General features: G+C 40.0%; 1 protein-coding gene across 1 annotated transcript in view; it reads right to left on the bottom strand.

Moving 5' to 3' along the window:
* The window catches only part of WDR70 (WD repeat domain 70), a 328,253-nt gene extending 322,530 nt beyond the window's left edge, over nt 1-5,723 (bottom strand). The window contains exons 1-3 of the mRNA XM_027863563.1: nt 5,631-5,723; nt 5,477-5,536; nt 3,077-3,160 (exon numbers count right to left, since the gene is read on the bottom strand). Of these exons, the coding sequence (XP_027719364.1) occupies nt 3,077-3,160; nt 5,477-5,536; nt 5,631-5,655 (169 nt within the window). The 5' untranslated portion in view covers nt 5,656-5,723. The remainder of the gene's footprint in view (nt 1-3,076; nt 3,161-5,476; nt 5,537-5,630) is intronic.
* Nucleotides 5,724-15,607: the final 9,884 nt, after the last annotated feature.

Here is a 15,607-nt window from a genome sequence, read left to right on the forward strand (position 1 = left end):
ACAGCAAAGAAAGACATCCCTAACAAAACCAAGAATAATCCTACAGGAGAAAAATGAACTTTAATGAAATAAAGGATTTGAAGCATTCATGATGAAAAGCAAGAGCTATGTAAAAACTCTGAAGTGAAAAGAGAGTTAAGAGAAATCTAAAAAGGTAAACAGAAATTAATAATAATGAAGGACTAAACAAAAATAAACTGCTTATATTCTCCTACAGGGAGAGGAAACATATGGACCCTCTGAATCCTATTTAGACAGAAGGTATGGCCAAGGTTGTTATACCCTGACAATCATAAAAGAAGAATGGTAAAGGAGGGGAAGAGGAATATATTGAGGATGGGGGGAGAAAGAGAAGAGAGAAAAAATTCAGGATAAATTATCTCACACAATCGGGTACTGAAGCAGAAGCCTATACAAACAAGGAGGAAAGGGTAGGGGGCAGCTGACACTTGAACTTCACTCTCATCTGAACTGGTCAAAGAATGGAAGAATACATACACATACACATACACACATACACACACACACAGAGTTGGATATAGAATTATGTGTCATTTAAAAGGGAAATGGGCGGAAAAGGCAGAAGGAAAATTAGGAGGTTAGATAAAGGAAGCAATTAGTCCTAAGCAAAACAAACTCTAAAAAAGGATATACAAAAATATTTGCCTCTTTTTGTGATGGCAAAGAACTGGAAACTAAGGAAGTAAACTGGGGAAGGGATGAACAAATTATGGCATATAAATATGAGATTTTATTGTGCTATAAGATATGATTAAGAGAATGGTTTCAGAAAAACTTGGGAAGATTTGTATGAACTGATATAGAGTGAACGGAACAAAATCTGAATAATTAATATAATGACAACAACATTGTAAAGACAAATAACTTTGAAAAACTTAGGAACTCTGATGAGTGTAATGACCAACCGGGATTCCAGAGGACTCATGCTAAAACAAGCTACTTACCTCCTGATAGAAGTAAAAGACTCATAGTAGAGAACAAGATATAGAGGTATTTATATTTTTTTTCTTTTTCACACAGCCAATGCAAACAGAAATCGATGACTTCATGATAACAAAAAAAAATTTAAATAAAATCAAAGATTGAAAAAAAGGAAATTTAAAATATCTAGCATCAAAAACATACAGGAAAACAAATCAAGGAGAGATAATTTATGAATCATTTAGATACTATATTTTAAGAATTCATAAATTAAAACTGCACACATCAATTAGAATCAGAGAACAAGAAAGTAAAATAGAAAGAATTCATCAAGCATCCCCTGACAGGAACCCCAAAAAGAAAATGACAACACTTGACAACAGATTGAATATGAAGTATTTAATATGTAAAAGACAGAAGTCAAAGATGACACCAAGGTTTGTGAGCCTGGATGACTTACAGGATGGTGGGGTGCTCAATGGTGCTACCCCAGGATACTATCTTTTTCTCTGGTTAGAAGCATGTCATCTATAGTCTTAGTTGCCATGGGCATGAAGAGTAACCTTTAAATGACTTGCCCAGAGTCAAACCAACACAGCTATGTGACAATGTATAAGTGTTGGTGTCACATTATAAACTGTTCTCCTGGTTTTGCTCATTTCATTCTATATCAGTCCACAAAGTCGATCCAAGTTTCTCTGAAATCATCTCTTTCTTCATTTTTGCAGCACAACAATATTCCATCAGATTCACAGACCATAATTTGTTCAGTCATTCCCCAAATAATGAATACCCTCTTAGTTTCCAGTTCTCAATTGTAATAAAAAAACTGAAAAGGAAGGAGGGTTGGAGGGCAGAGGAAAGATAATGTGTTCTATTTTGAACATGTTGAGTTTAAGATGCTTACAGTATTTTCAATTCAAGATGTCCAAGAGGCTATTTGGTGATGTGGGACTAGAATTCAGCAGAAAGGTTAGAGCTGGATATATTGATCATCTACAAAATGACAACTAAACCCATGGCAGCTCATGAGATCTCAAGCAAGATGTAACTGCTAATCCAAATACCAAGGAACTACTCTAATGGAACTATATCTAAAAAAATATCTAACTACCAATGGAACTATAGCTAATAAAAACCTACTATATATCCATTCTCAAATTAAGAAATAGCCAAATGACAATTTTAGGAAGAGGAAAGATAAACTGTGTCTAAACAATTAAAATAGTCACTTTCTATTAAATAGAGAACGCAAATTAAAAGGGTAAGGTACCAGAATGTATGCAAATGGCAAACAAAGAATAACACAATAAAATTCACTGTTTCCAGGGCTTCAGATAAACAAATATTTTCATCATATTGTTGGTGGGTGTATAAAGAATTGAAGCTTTGGGGAGACTGAAACTGATATCCTTTAACTCTGATCAATTTATATCTCCCACTGGAGTTGATCAATTATTCATCAATGAAGTTAAAAGTCCTAGAGAATCTATAAAAGCACACTTTAAAATTCCAGCAAGTTGTAAGCATTCAATAATGTAAAATTTGGTCAGATCTCCATCTTCTGTTCAGTTGCAATTTTTATCATATTCAAAAAATTACTGTGGAACGGTCTGTCACAAGCCAAACTTTTTGTGAGTTCACATTGCTTCCACTGTCTTTTTTTTTACTGTTTGGGGAGATGAGAGTTCCAATAATCTTCTGTCAACCTTAATGGTTTAAAAAGAGCTTGTACTCTAAACAGAGAGTGAGAGACAGCATGCAAGGCTTAAAACAATTACCAAGAAATATTAGAAGAACTAGAATAATAATCTAGAATAATAACATCTCTAGTATGCATGATAGGTCCTCTATGAAGGACTTAAGGCAAGTTATAGATGAGAATCACTCAAGATAAGACATTACAGCTGGTTTGTCCTTTGTACTGGAGGTAGGAGTATTCACATCCATGAGAATACTTTAATTGAAATGTTATAGAAGTTTAAAAACCACAAACACTTGTTCAAGAAAAAAGGTTTAACATACATTTTTAAAACTAGAAAACATTTTTAAAGTATTTAATTATAACTTTGTGCTATTATGCAACCTATAGCATTTAACTTGAACAAATGTAAATACAGGTATCTAAACTTACCCAAAACTTTTCTACTTCTTTCCACTGCTGTTCTTCGGGTTTGCTCAAACATGGCTTCCAAGTCAAATGTCCTGGCTTTCTTTCCTAAAATGTAGAGGGATGGATGACAGACAGTTGATACTGTACAGTGAATAAAATTTTTGATTAATCTAATTTACAGCATAGTACAGGATGACCACAACACATAACAACAGAGTGTTCAATGCACAATAGATGCCCCTCAAGCCTCCAATTATCACTTCTTTAACCTAGAAATCATGGTCCTACTGTGGAAGAGAGGTGGGGGAGGTAACTCTGTGTCTGTCTTTGTTTTGAGAGGGAAAAGAGGGAAAGCAGCAATTATGACCCAGAATTAAAGAACTTAAGAACCACTCCTCTGAGTACCACTTCTCAAAGAGTGGACCAAGCCAAAAAACAGTTTAAGCACATACAAAATGAGGATAACAGCAAATTATCTACTTCAGAGGGTTGGTATACTGCTCAAATGAGAAAAACGCACATCAAATACTCCAACATACTTTAAGGTGCTCTGTTAGTTATCAATGTTATGTTCATACATTTTCAGAGGCTTTAGACCCTACACAAGTAAACAAAAACAGGGGAAGATAGGGAATTAGAAAGGAAAACAATCTTTTGGCAAAATAGCTCCTATTAGGGATATCCATTTCTGTTTTGCATGCTACAAGTGTGCTGGAAAATATTATTTCCCCTTGTACAACTTGGCAGTACTCAGAAAATACAGGTGGTAGTGGTGGTGGTAGTGGTGATGGTAGTAGCAAAAGGACCAAAAGTAAGTAAGAGAGGCAACAAGAAACAGTCAGGAAGACACAGGTGCCAGTTCCACCTTGACATACACTGGCCGTGTGACTCTGATCATTTAACTTCTCAATGTCTGTGAGTTTCCAGAGCAGGTGTTAATTTGCTTTAGTGGAAGGAGTTTCCTTACTGAGAGTTCCTCATACCAATGAAATCACAGGATTAGTACAAATGATAGTGCTGTTGTATTGAAGAAGTCAATATTGATGCACTAATGTTGCAGAATTTCCTATGAGTTGTCCAAACATAGCATTTTAGAGATAAAGGGAACTATAGAAATTATCCAGTGCAACCTTTTACCTGACCAGTCATAAAACAGCTTTGCTTTTTCATCTTTTCTCTTAGTCACCTTTAGGAACAACGGCATACATACATGCATATATATATATGTGTGTGTGTGCGTGTGTGTGTGTGTGTATGTACACACACATACATACATATATATACACATATACATGCATACATACATACATGGATGTTTGGATGTGGAATCCATGTCTGTTGCCATGAAAAAAAGGGGTGGATGGATGCAATCTTAAGCTCTTCAGATTCTTAGGAATATACATATACATATATATACATACATAGACATATGTATATATAAGTATATGTGTATATATGTATGTGTACATGTATAAATCCTCAGCAAAGTGCTTAGCACAGCAGGCACTTAATAAATGTTTGTTGTTGGCTAACTCAAAAATGTTTTGCTTGACTTCACATGTATAATTGATATTGTTTGCCTTCTCAATGGACAGTGGAGGGCCAATGGAGAGAGATTAATTTAGAATTCAAAATTATTTTACATGAATGCTACAAATAAATAATAAATTTTGTGGAAATAAAAAATAAATAAACGTTTGTTGATTGATGTCAAACATACAATCATTGGAAATATGCATTTCCCTTTATGACTAGTAAGGGATGAGGTCACTGCAGCAAATCATCAAGTTTAGTTTTTGTTGCAGTTTTCCTCACAGAGATTCCTTCACCATGTGTCTATAATTCACAGAGTTGCTATTTACCCCCTGGCACCTGCAACACAGTTTTCTACCCACAGGGACCAACTATATCTCCACTTAGTACCAGAGTCTGAAGAACCTCTTCTGACCTAAGACTTGACTCCTTGAATGCAAAGAAACTTAATCTGCCTGACCTTTCTGCGGTGCTCCCTGTACCCCGTTCCCCACCTCCACCCCCTGCTTTTCCCTCCTCCATCTGTTCCTTCCTCTCTCTTCTCCTTCTCCCCCTCCTCTTCTTCCTCCCTTCTCCCTCCTTCTCTCCCTCTCTTTCCTCCCTCCCCCCCTCCCCATCCTCTTTTTTCCTGCCCATCCTCCCCCCACCTCCCCCTCCCCCAGCCAAAGGCCGGGCCCAGAAGGGGCAGCAGCGCCGAGCTGTCAGAGGGTGCGTGGGCCTGGGGGCTGCGCTGCGGCCGTGGGTGGGTGACCTCCACTCCAAGGGGAGGAGTCGGGGCTACCCTGGGGGTCACGGGCCATGGAGCCCCACAGGCCGCTCTCCCTCCGCGGGCTCTCCCGGGGCTCCTGCCGCGCCGCCCCCGCCCCCGCCCGGCGCCCCCGAACTCACCAAATCCGGTGAAGCCCATGGTGGAAGCCAGCTCCGGATCGGCCGCCGGCGCGTCGGTGCCTGTGAGGCAGGAAGGAAGAGAGAAGGGGAGCTTCGTTAGGGCCGCTCTGCCTGTCCCGGGCCGCCCCTACCCCCGCCTGGAGACCGAACCCACCATCACCGCCCGTCGAGGTCTCCATGCCGGCTCCCAAGACAGGTAGAGACCTAAACCCCAACACGCTCGCCCAGCTCTACGCAGCCGGGCGGAAGCGTAATCGCAGCAGGGCGGAAGTGTCTTCGCAGCCGGGCGGAAGCGTCGCCACAAACCAGGAAATGGTGCTACTGACAACGAGAGACGACGCGCCTGGCCGGAGGAGGTGACCCGCGGCTCCGCCCACAGCGCCTCCTGGCGGGAACGGCGAGTAATAAAGCTCGCGCAGGGAAGATTTATATACTCCTGGGCGCGGTGTGCAGGGCTCCCGCGATGAGGAAGCAGCCGCAGAACAATCCCCTGCCCTCAAGCAGCTGACATTCTTTCCAGGGAACCTACATGTATAAGTATAAATTCCAAGTAGTAGGGTGGCGGGGAGGAGGGAAAGGAGGGAATCAGGAAAGGCTTGAAGGAAGTAAGGGATTGCCTGAGGCAGAGGGGAGGAAGGAAGGGCACTCCAAGCAGGGGGTACCTCCAGTGCAGAGGCTCGGAGATGGGAATGTGGTGCATGAGGAACAGCAAGAAACCCTGGATGTGGAGTGCAAGAAGGGGGAGTCAGGCTGCAAAAATGGGTTTGGACTAGGTTGTGAAGGGCTTTAAAAGGAAAAGAGGAGTTTATGTTTTCATTTACTACTAGCTGTTCTCTTTGGTATCTACTCCATTCCCCTACCCCTACCCTCAGCCACTGGAACCCCTCCCTTTTCAGCTTCCTTTTGTGTGTTGTCCACCCCCCATTAGATGTAAGCTCCTGGAGAGCAGGGATTGTCTTATTTGTATTCCAAGCTCTTAGCACAGTACCTGGCACTTAGTAGGTACTTAATCAATACCCTTATTAAGTAAGGAGATGAGTATAACAAGACATTCTCAGCCATATGGGCGATAGATTGGCGTGAGAAGAGATTTGTGGCAAGGAATAAAATTAGGAGGCTGCTGCAGTAGTCCAAGCAGAAGCCAAGAGGCCTGAGTGAAGGTGATGACTGTATGAAAAGTAAGAGGAGGTCATATGGTGAGAGACAGCAAGATCTGACAACTGATTGGTTCTGTAGGGTGAGAGAGAGTGACCCTACATCCCTATACTAAGCTGAAAACCATGATTTTGTTTATTCTAGCCCTGTGATTTTATCCATGTAGGTAAATCCCAATTGAGGAAACTCCACCAAAGCAGATCAGTGCTCTTAGAGAGCTTCCTAGGGCACTCACAGGTTAAGTGACTTGTCCAGGGTCACATTTCTACTATGTGGCAGAGAAAGGTCTTGAATCTAGTTCTTCTGACTCAATGGCCAGGTCTTTTTTCCAGTCTGTAACACAACTTCTCCACAATCATAATATTTTAAATGACAATAACGTGTGACTAGCTTTTTTTTAACTTTTTTTTTTCCCCTTAGGCAATCAGGGTTAAGTGACTTGCCCAGAGTCACCCACCTAGTAAGCCTCAAGTGCCTGAGGCCGGATTTGAACTCAGGTCCTCCTGACTCCAAGGCCGGAGCTCCATCCACTTCACCACAGAGCTGCCCCTAGCTTTACTTTTGTAAAAGGCTCTTCTCTTAAGTCTTTGAGGAAAGCAGTACAAGCATAATTATACCTATTTTGCAGATAAGGAAAACAAGACCCCAAGAGGTGAATTAACTTGCTTTAAGTCACATAATTGGCAGAGCTCAATTACAACCAGGTTCAGTTACTCCAAATGCCCTTTCTATTACATCACATTAATGTTTGGATTATTAATGATAATACTAAGATAACATTGTGAATTTACATTTCACTTTAAAAGGGGTAAGCATTTCAGAGGCTTTTTCTTAATTTACTCATTCAAAACATATTTGTTAAGTGTTATGTAATAAGCACTATATTAGGGAATTGAGGGTAATACAAAGATAAAAGAGGTGATACAAATTACTCCATCATCTTTGCCAAGAAAACTCCAAAATGGGGTCACAAAGAATTGGACACAACTGAAACGATTGAACAACAAATGATACAAATACAAATTTGAGTATGAAAAGTGCATTACAGGAGTTAAGAATATCAAGAAGTCTTATCAGAAAGATCACTTTCTACTGAGCCTGAAATCACTATTAAACTTGAGTTTCACAATAAGTATGTGAAAATATTTGATAGCGCAAAAACCTGATGCACAGATAGGTTCTGAGTTGCCTTAGGATATATATATATATATATATATATATATATATACGTGTGTGTGTGTGTGTGTGTGTGTGTGTGTGTATAGACTTAATGACTGATCCTTACTAGAGAGCTAAAATAACCATGCTAATAGTATTTGTGAAGGCTACCTCTGGATAAAATTGTGAAATATGGGAAATTTGTCATAATTCTCTCCTTCCTACACCTTTTCTCACAACTTAGGTACGTTTTTGATCCAATCTAAGAGTGAAAGAAGTTCAAAATGGGACACAGACAAGCAAAGTTGCTGCTTCTGTGTTCACCATTTATTAAGCATCTTTAAGAGCAAAATACCATCCACAGTAGGTACAAAGACAATAGGAAAAATATTTGATGAAGTGAAAATAATTTGAAAAGTGAATAAACAAGCTTTCATAAATCAATGTATAGTATATCACATCTTTACAAGTATGCAATTGACTAAAAAGAAAGAAGAGATCCCATTGTGTTTGTTGGCTATAGAAAAAGCATTTGATTCCTTAGAGCAGAATACTGATTTAAAGGCTTCCTTCAAACAAGAGGTCTCTCATACATATGTTAAAATAATAAAATATTCCTCTAAAGATACAACAGAAATAATGTTGAATGATGCCATGGTTATTAATATGAACCAAGATGTGAAAGAGACACATGCTCGTGAAAGGTATTTCCACCATCATGAAGAGTGTCTAGTGTAGAAGTCCAAATCAGTTGTGGTACCCTATAAATAATGCAGTCTTCCAGATGCTCCTGTTTTACATCAAAGCCCTGAAATATTTATTGCAGAAGTCCTAAATTTAGTTCATAATGCCTCAGAAAAGTTCAGCCTGACTCTGTGCTCAGGAAAAAAGCAAGAATGCCTGTTGTCCAGACTACAATAGGCAAATGGATCAATAACCTTTACAACTAGTCCATCAGTGCATCTAATTTTGGACATATATTTCAGTTGGATAATAAGTTGGGCACAGAATTGAAAAGGAAGAAGAGAGAAGCCTGGATTACTTTTGGAAAAGTGCACAATATTACCTGATAATTTAAAATAAGAGTATCCATGAGGTCTAAGAGGGAAGGACATTCAAGAAAAACATAAAGGAAGAGATGGTATTTGAGTTCAATTTAAAGGTATATTTGGGAACTCACTGGATGAAGCAGAATGAGTATTTCAAGAATGGGTATAACTAGAGTCCCCTTAAGTTTTCCTGAGGATTCTGGCTCTGCTACTTTTTGCTACTTTTTTTTCAGGATCAGTATGCAGTGTTTTTTATTATCACTTATACAAATCTCAACCAGGACAACACTCTATTCACTGACCATGAAAGCCATAATAACAGCTAATATTTCTGTAGTGCCTTAAGCAATTATATAGTGCCATTTATATAATGCCCTTACATATATTATCTCATTTGATTCTCACAAAAATCCTGGGAGATGGGAGTAATTTCACAAATTTTATAGAGGAAACAGTCAAACAGAGGTTGTGATTTGCCCAATTGGTACAAAGCTAGTAAACATCTGAAGCAAGATTTCAAATCAGGTCTTCCTGACTCCTTCCGAAGTCTAGGACTCTAGCCATCGTACCACCTAGCTGCCTCAGACTCCAACTGCTAGGCATATAATTAAGACAGAAAAGATACAGAGATGATGATTGAACCCATGAGAGTTGATGAGATCACCAAGTCAGGAAATACAGAGAGAAAAGACAAGAGAAACCAACATAAAGCCTTGGGACTCACCAGTGGTTTGTGCCAAGATATGGAAGAAGATTCAGCAAAGGAGACCAAGAGGGTGTGGTCAGAAGGGCAGGGGGAGAACCAGGAGAGAGCACTATCACAAAAACTCAGAGGATATCCCAGAGGAAGGGGAAGTTGACAATGTCAAATGCTGCATAGAGGTCAAGGAGAATGAAGAATGAGAAAAAGCCATCAGATTTGGCAATTAAGAAATCATTAGTAACTTTAGAGACAAGAGTTTCAATTGACCAGCCTGTTAATGGTGAGAAGTGAGTCACAGTAGAGTAAATGGAGGCAACAAATATAGACAGCACTGTCTAGAATTATTACTGATAATAATAACAGGATATAGACAACAGAAAGGACATATCCACATATGAAAATAATGCCATACAACAGTTTCACCAGTATAAAATCAATTGCGATAAAAGGAAAACCAAAAGAGCCCTTAAAAGTACCTTCATTAGCAAACATGACTCACTCACCAAGCAGAGAGATGTGATAACCAAGGGTGACACAAGTTTAGATTATAAACTCTCATAAAATTTTATGGAGAAAGATAATAGAACCTTATGAGCAGTATCCGCTCATAAATAGAGAAGCAATGCAGAGTAAAACTAAAGACAGCTTGCCAACAGACACAGCCAAGTAAAGTCATTCCAAGGATATTTAAAAATCAAAATGAAAGGGTAACAAGAAGGAAAGCGGAAAAAATCTGCAGTTTTACAACAGATTTTTTCACCATCAGTTACAGTGGAGCTACCACACTTGAACTCAACACCACACATCCAGATGCACTCATAGAGGAAATAGAAATGACTGAAGAAAGCAAAGACAAGAAAAGCAACTCAGATACAAAGTGTCCCTGTGGGACGTCTACATTAGAAGTGACAAAATTGTCACCATTGAGGAACTGATCCATAGAGCATGCAACAGAGACAAAAATAATAGAACAAAATCAAAGACATTATTAATACAAAAAGGGCAACCAAGAGACTATCAGCTACTACTAACCTATATACCTCCTTTCCTATCTATATAAAAATTTTCATGTGAATAATCTACATCCATATCGAGGACATCCTGAATAATAGTATTATTAGAGAGTAGGTAAGCTTTCACAAATGATATTCCTCAGTAGAACACGGGGCAGCTAGGTGGATAAAGTGCTGGGCCCAGAGACAAGAACACTCATCTTCCTGAGTTCAAGTCTGACCTCAGACACTTACCAGCTGTGTGATCCTGGGCAAGTTGCTTACCCTGGTTTGCCTCAGTTTTCTCATCTGTAAAATGAGAAGGAGAAGGAAATGAAAAACCACTCCAGTATCTCTGCCAAGAAAACCCCAAATGGGGTCACAAAGAGCCAGATGTGACTGAACAACAACATTTTCTATCAATTAATAAACATTTATTAAGTACCTACTATGTGCTAGAGACTGTGCTAAGCACCGTGGATACAACAAGAGGCAAAAGACAGTCCTTGCCCTCAAAAAGTTTGCAATCTACTAATTCCTTCTCCGTTGCCTCATCCCTTCAAACTATTATCCTGTGGCTTCCCTCCTTTCCTCAGCCAAACCCCTAGAAAAAAGTTATTGATACTCACTTCCTCTACTTCTCTCACTGACTTCTCAACCCTTTGTGACATGACTTCTGACTTCATCACTCAACTTAAACTGCTCTTTCCAAAGTTATTAATAATGTCTTCATTGCCAAATCTGATTATCTTTTCTTAGTCTTCACTCTGCTTGACCTCTCTGTTGCCTTAGACACTATTGACCACCCTTACCTTCTGCATACTCTCTACTTTCTGGAGAATAGTGCCTTCCAGCCCACTCCCCACAGCCATTATCAAGGTGAACAGCACTTGGGGACAAAAGGCCCAATATCCTTTCCACCACCACCACCACTATTGACCAACTGCTATCTACTGGCAGGTGGGCCCACAATCCCTCATCATACCAGCACATAGCTCCCCCAGATCACTTGTCCTGCTTCCAGCCCAGCTTCCACAGCCTGCATCCAAGGAAGTAACCCCTGCAAAGATTCACCTTGACAACTACTACTGTAGGTGCTGCAAACCCCCCACCTCCTCAGCAGCCACAACTACTGAAAACTACTGAAAACCTGGAAAAGAAGTGCTCATCATAAGAGTCATTTGCACGGTCAAATGGTTTGGCATCAGAAATAGATATGGTTTGGCCAGTGGATATGACATTAAAGATGATCTGTTACCATCTGCTTTGCCCCGGAATCCTAAAGACCACAAGACTTTCCCATCAGTCCTGCAGCTGAAACTTCCTATAGGTTTTATGGCCTCCATCTGAATGGGAGGACTTGAGAACAGAAATGTCCTAGGTTTTCTATTTGTATACCTCACACTTAACACAGTTCTCTGCTTACTAAATGCTTTTGCAATCATTCATTCATTTTTTGTGACATACTCTTGTGGTTCTTTTACATGTCTAATGGCTCCTCAGTTTCCTTGGCTTGTTCGTCATCCATATGACATCTCTTAAGTATGAGTATTCCACTGGGCTCTATATTGGGCCCTTTTCTCTTCTTTCTCTGCTCTTTTTCTCATGACCTCATCAGTTCCTATGGGTTTGATTATCTCTAGGCAAATAAATATATATGTATATATGCATGCATGTATGTATGTATGTATAAAACCCCAACCTTTGTCCTAAACTTCAGTCCTACATCACCAATTGCTGATTGAATATTTCAAACTGGATGTCCCAGAGATATATCAAATTCAACATGTCTAAAACAGAATTCATTATATTTCCCTCAAAGCCCACCCTTCTTCTGAATTTCCCTTATCACTGCTAAAGGCACCACCATTCTTCCAGTTTCTCAGGTTCATAATCTGGTTGTTATCTTTGGCTCTTTATTTTCCCTTACTCCACATATGCAATCATTTGTCAATTCTTGTCTGGGCCTGGGAGAAGGGAGGATTTGGGAAGGAAGAGGAACACCGCATTCCATTGGGCTTCCTCCACCAGTTCCCTACCCAAGGAAGGAGAGACACACCAAACCACCAGTCTCTTGCCTGGCCTTCTGGGGGGAAAAGGACCCCAAATTCTATAATGCTGCCTTCATCAGTCACAGGCAGGGGCCTCTTGTAGTGGATAACTCCCCTCCCTTCTCTTCCCCTTCTCAGCTTTCCAGTTACACACAGATACTTAATGCTCCCAAACGTTTCCAACCTGAGGCCAAATGCCTAGAGATGTTGATAACCTACCTGAACCCATTGTTCAATAATTAACAAACTCCCATTCTCCCTATCCCAGTGATTCTGAATCCCCAGTTTTCATTATTCAAACTTTTTCAGTTCCACACTGCGTGCTCCCTGCTTCCTATTCCTCTCATCCCACCTCTTCCCCCAACCCAATATCTTACTCTAAAGCTACCCTCCTAACACTGTTGACTGCTCCATTATTAATAAACTTGCTTCAAATTAAACCCTTTCCTTTTCTGTTTCTTCCATCTTGCACTGACTGAGACCTGACTCCTTCCTGGTGACCCAGCTTCCATGGCCATTCTTTCCAGTACTTGTTACATTTTCATTCATACTCCCAACTCATTATCAAGGTGAGGATCTTGTAATACTCATGCTCCCCATTGGCACTTTAGGGCTGTCCATATATCTCCATCACTCAGTAACCTCTCCTGCTTTGAGCTTCACTTCATTCATATTTACCACCCAATCAAGACTCTGGTAGCTGTTACCTACCAACCATCATTCCTCCACAATTTTCAGTGCCTGGCTCACAGTCTTTTTCCTTTCACCAACTTATACCCTCATACTGAAAGGCTTCAACATACATCCTGATACTCCCTGAAACACCCTAACCTCACAGTTCCTCAATTTACCCTTTTCTCTCCTCCACCCAACCTCAGACTCAGAGATTGCCATTACTCACGTGTTCCACATTCATGGTTATAAGCTCTGCAATTCCTTTATCTGATCATTCTGCCTCTCCCTCTGTCTTGCAATCTCAAAGCCACCCTTCAACCTCACCATGAATTCCAATGCCTTGACCCCCTCAGTTCTTTCCCAGGCCATCACCCCTGCATGGACTACACTCTCCTCCCTTCCCCACCTTGGTCTGTGGTAAACCAGTTCAACTCTACACTGTCCTCTTCTCTTGAATCCCTTGCCACTTTTTCCTACTGCTGATCTTGCCCTGCCAAGTTTAAACCTTGGATTATTCCCAACATCCACAGTTTTCATTCCCACTCACATGCTGCTGAAAAAAGCTGAAGAAAATCACAAAATCATGCTGATTGGGTCTACTACAAATTTATGTTACATAATCTCAACTAAGCACTCACTGCTACAAGGCAGTCCTTTTATACTTCTCTAATTGATTCATTATTCCATTCATCACAGCACCTTTTCATCCCTCTTTAAACCTCCCACAGCTATTCGTCTGTCCCCTACCCGAGAACCTTACCTCATGTTTCACTAAAAAATATTAGCCATTTGCCAAGCGCTCCTTCTTATCTTCTCCATTTCATCTCACATCACTCAGATGTCTTCCTCCTCTATCTCATCTTTCACTTATCTCACATGAGATAAGTAGCCTTTTTCCTTGCCAAAGCTAACTCTTGAATGCCTTAGCAGAGTGCCTGGCATATAGTAGGTGCTTAATAAATATTTGACTATTATTGACCTCTAGATGCATATGATCCCATTCTATCCAGTCTTCCCCAGAAGATTGCCCCCTATATATCATCACCATGCTCTCACTAATCTTCATGCTCTCCTTGTCTACTTGTTGCTTCCCTGCTGCCCATGTTTCCCCCATCTTCAAAAAACTCTCACTTGATCTGTCCATACCTGTTATTATCCCCCCCTTTTTAAAGACCATCTGTAATCACTACTACCACTTTCCTCTATTGACTCTCTGCAGTCTGGTTTCCAAACTCATCACACAACTGAAACTTCAAGTTTTAAAATAATTTCAATTTCCAAATCTAATGTATTTTTCTTGATCTTCATCCTTCTTGACTTTTCTGTAGCCTCTAACCTATGGGTCACATTCTTTTCCTTGATATTCTTTTCTCTCTAGATTTTCATGACACTCTCCCATCCCATTTTTGTCCTGTCTAACTTTTCAGTCTCCTTTGCTATATCTTCATCCAGGTAATGTCCACTAATTGTGGATGTCCCCTAAGGCTCTGTCCTAGGTCCTCTTCTTCTTCTATATTATTTCTTTTGGTGATCTCATCAGCTTTCAGGGATTCAAATATCAGTCTCTTTGCAGATGATGCTGATATCTATTATGTCCAGTCTTCATCCCTCTCTTGACCTCCAACTATCTACTGGACATCTCAAACTGGTTGTCTCATAAACATCTTAAACTCAACATGTTCAATACTGAACTCATTATCTTTCCCTCAAACCTTTCCTTCTTCCCAAATTCCTTATTGTTATCAAGAATTACACTATCCTCACTCCTGATCTGTTTGGAAGCCCTGTCAATTCCACCTTCATAATAAATCTAATATATTCTCCTGTCTCTCTGCACTTCACAACTAGACTATTGCAATAGCCTTCTGGTTCATGTTTCAAACTTCGAGTCTTTCCCCACTCCAATCCATCCTCCATTCAACTGTCAAAGTGATCTTCCTAAAAGGCAGGTCTGACCATATGGTCAATGGTTCCCTATCGCCTATAAGATCAAATATAAAATCTTCCATTTGTATTTTAAAGCCCTTTATAGCATGGTCCTTTCCTTCCTTCTCTCACATTACTCCTGAGAAGATTAAGATTGATCTTGTATCATTTATTTATTGATCCTATTTACAGCTAATTGATTTTGTCCTTTATCTGCTTTTATCTTGTAATTGCTTAAGTTGTGGATCTTTGTCTCTGAAGTTAGTTCAGAATTCAGCTGGTCTGTAATGTGTTAAGTTAAAAAATCCAGTTCTCCTGCTAATCACTGATTTATTCTTGCCTCAAAGAATTTAGTTGACTTCGGGGGAACATTTGTGAATGCAAGAGAGTTGGGTCTAAAATCTTTACATCACCAAGCTATC

The sequence above is a fragment of the Vombatus ursinus genome, unplaced genomic scaffold (genome assembly GCF_900497805.2).
Source record: "Vombatus ursinus unplaced genomic scaffold, bare-nosed wombat genome assembly UNPS02014772.1, whole genome shotgun sequence".
NCBI lineage: Eukaryota > Metazoa > Chordata > Mammalia > Diprotodontia > Vombatidae > Vombatus > Vombatus ursinus.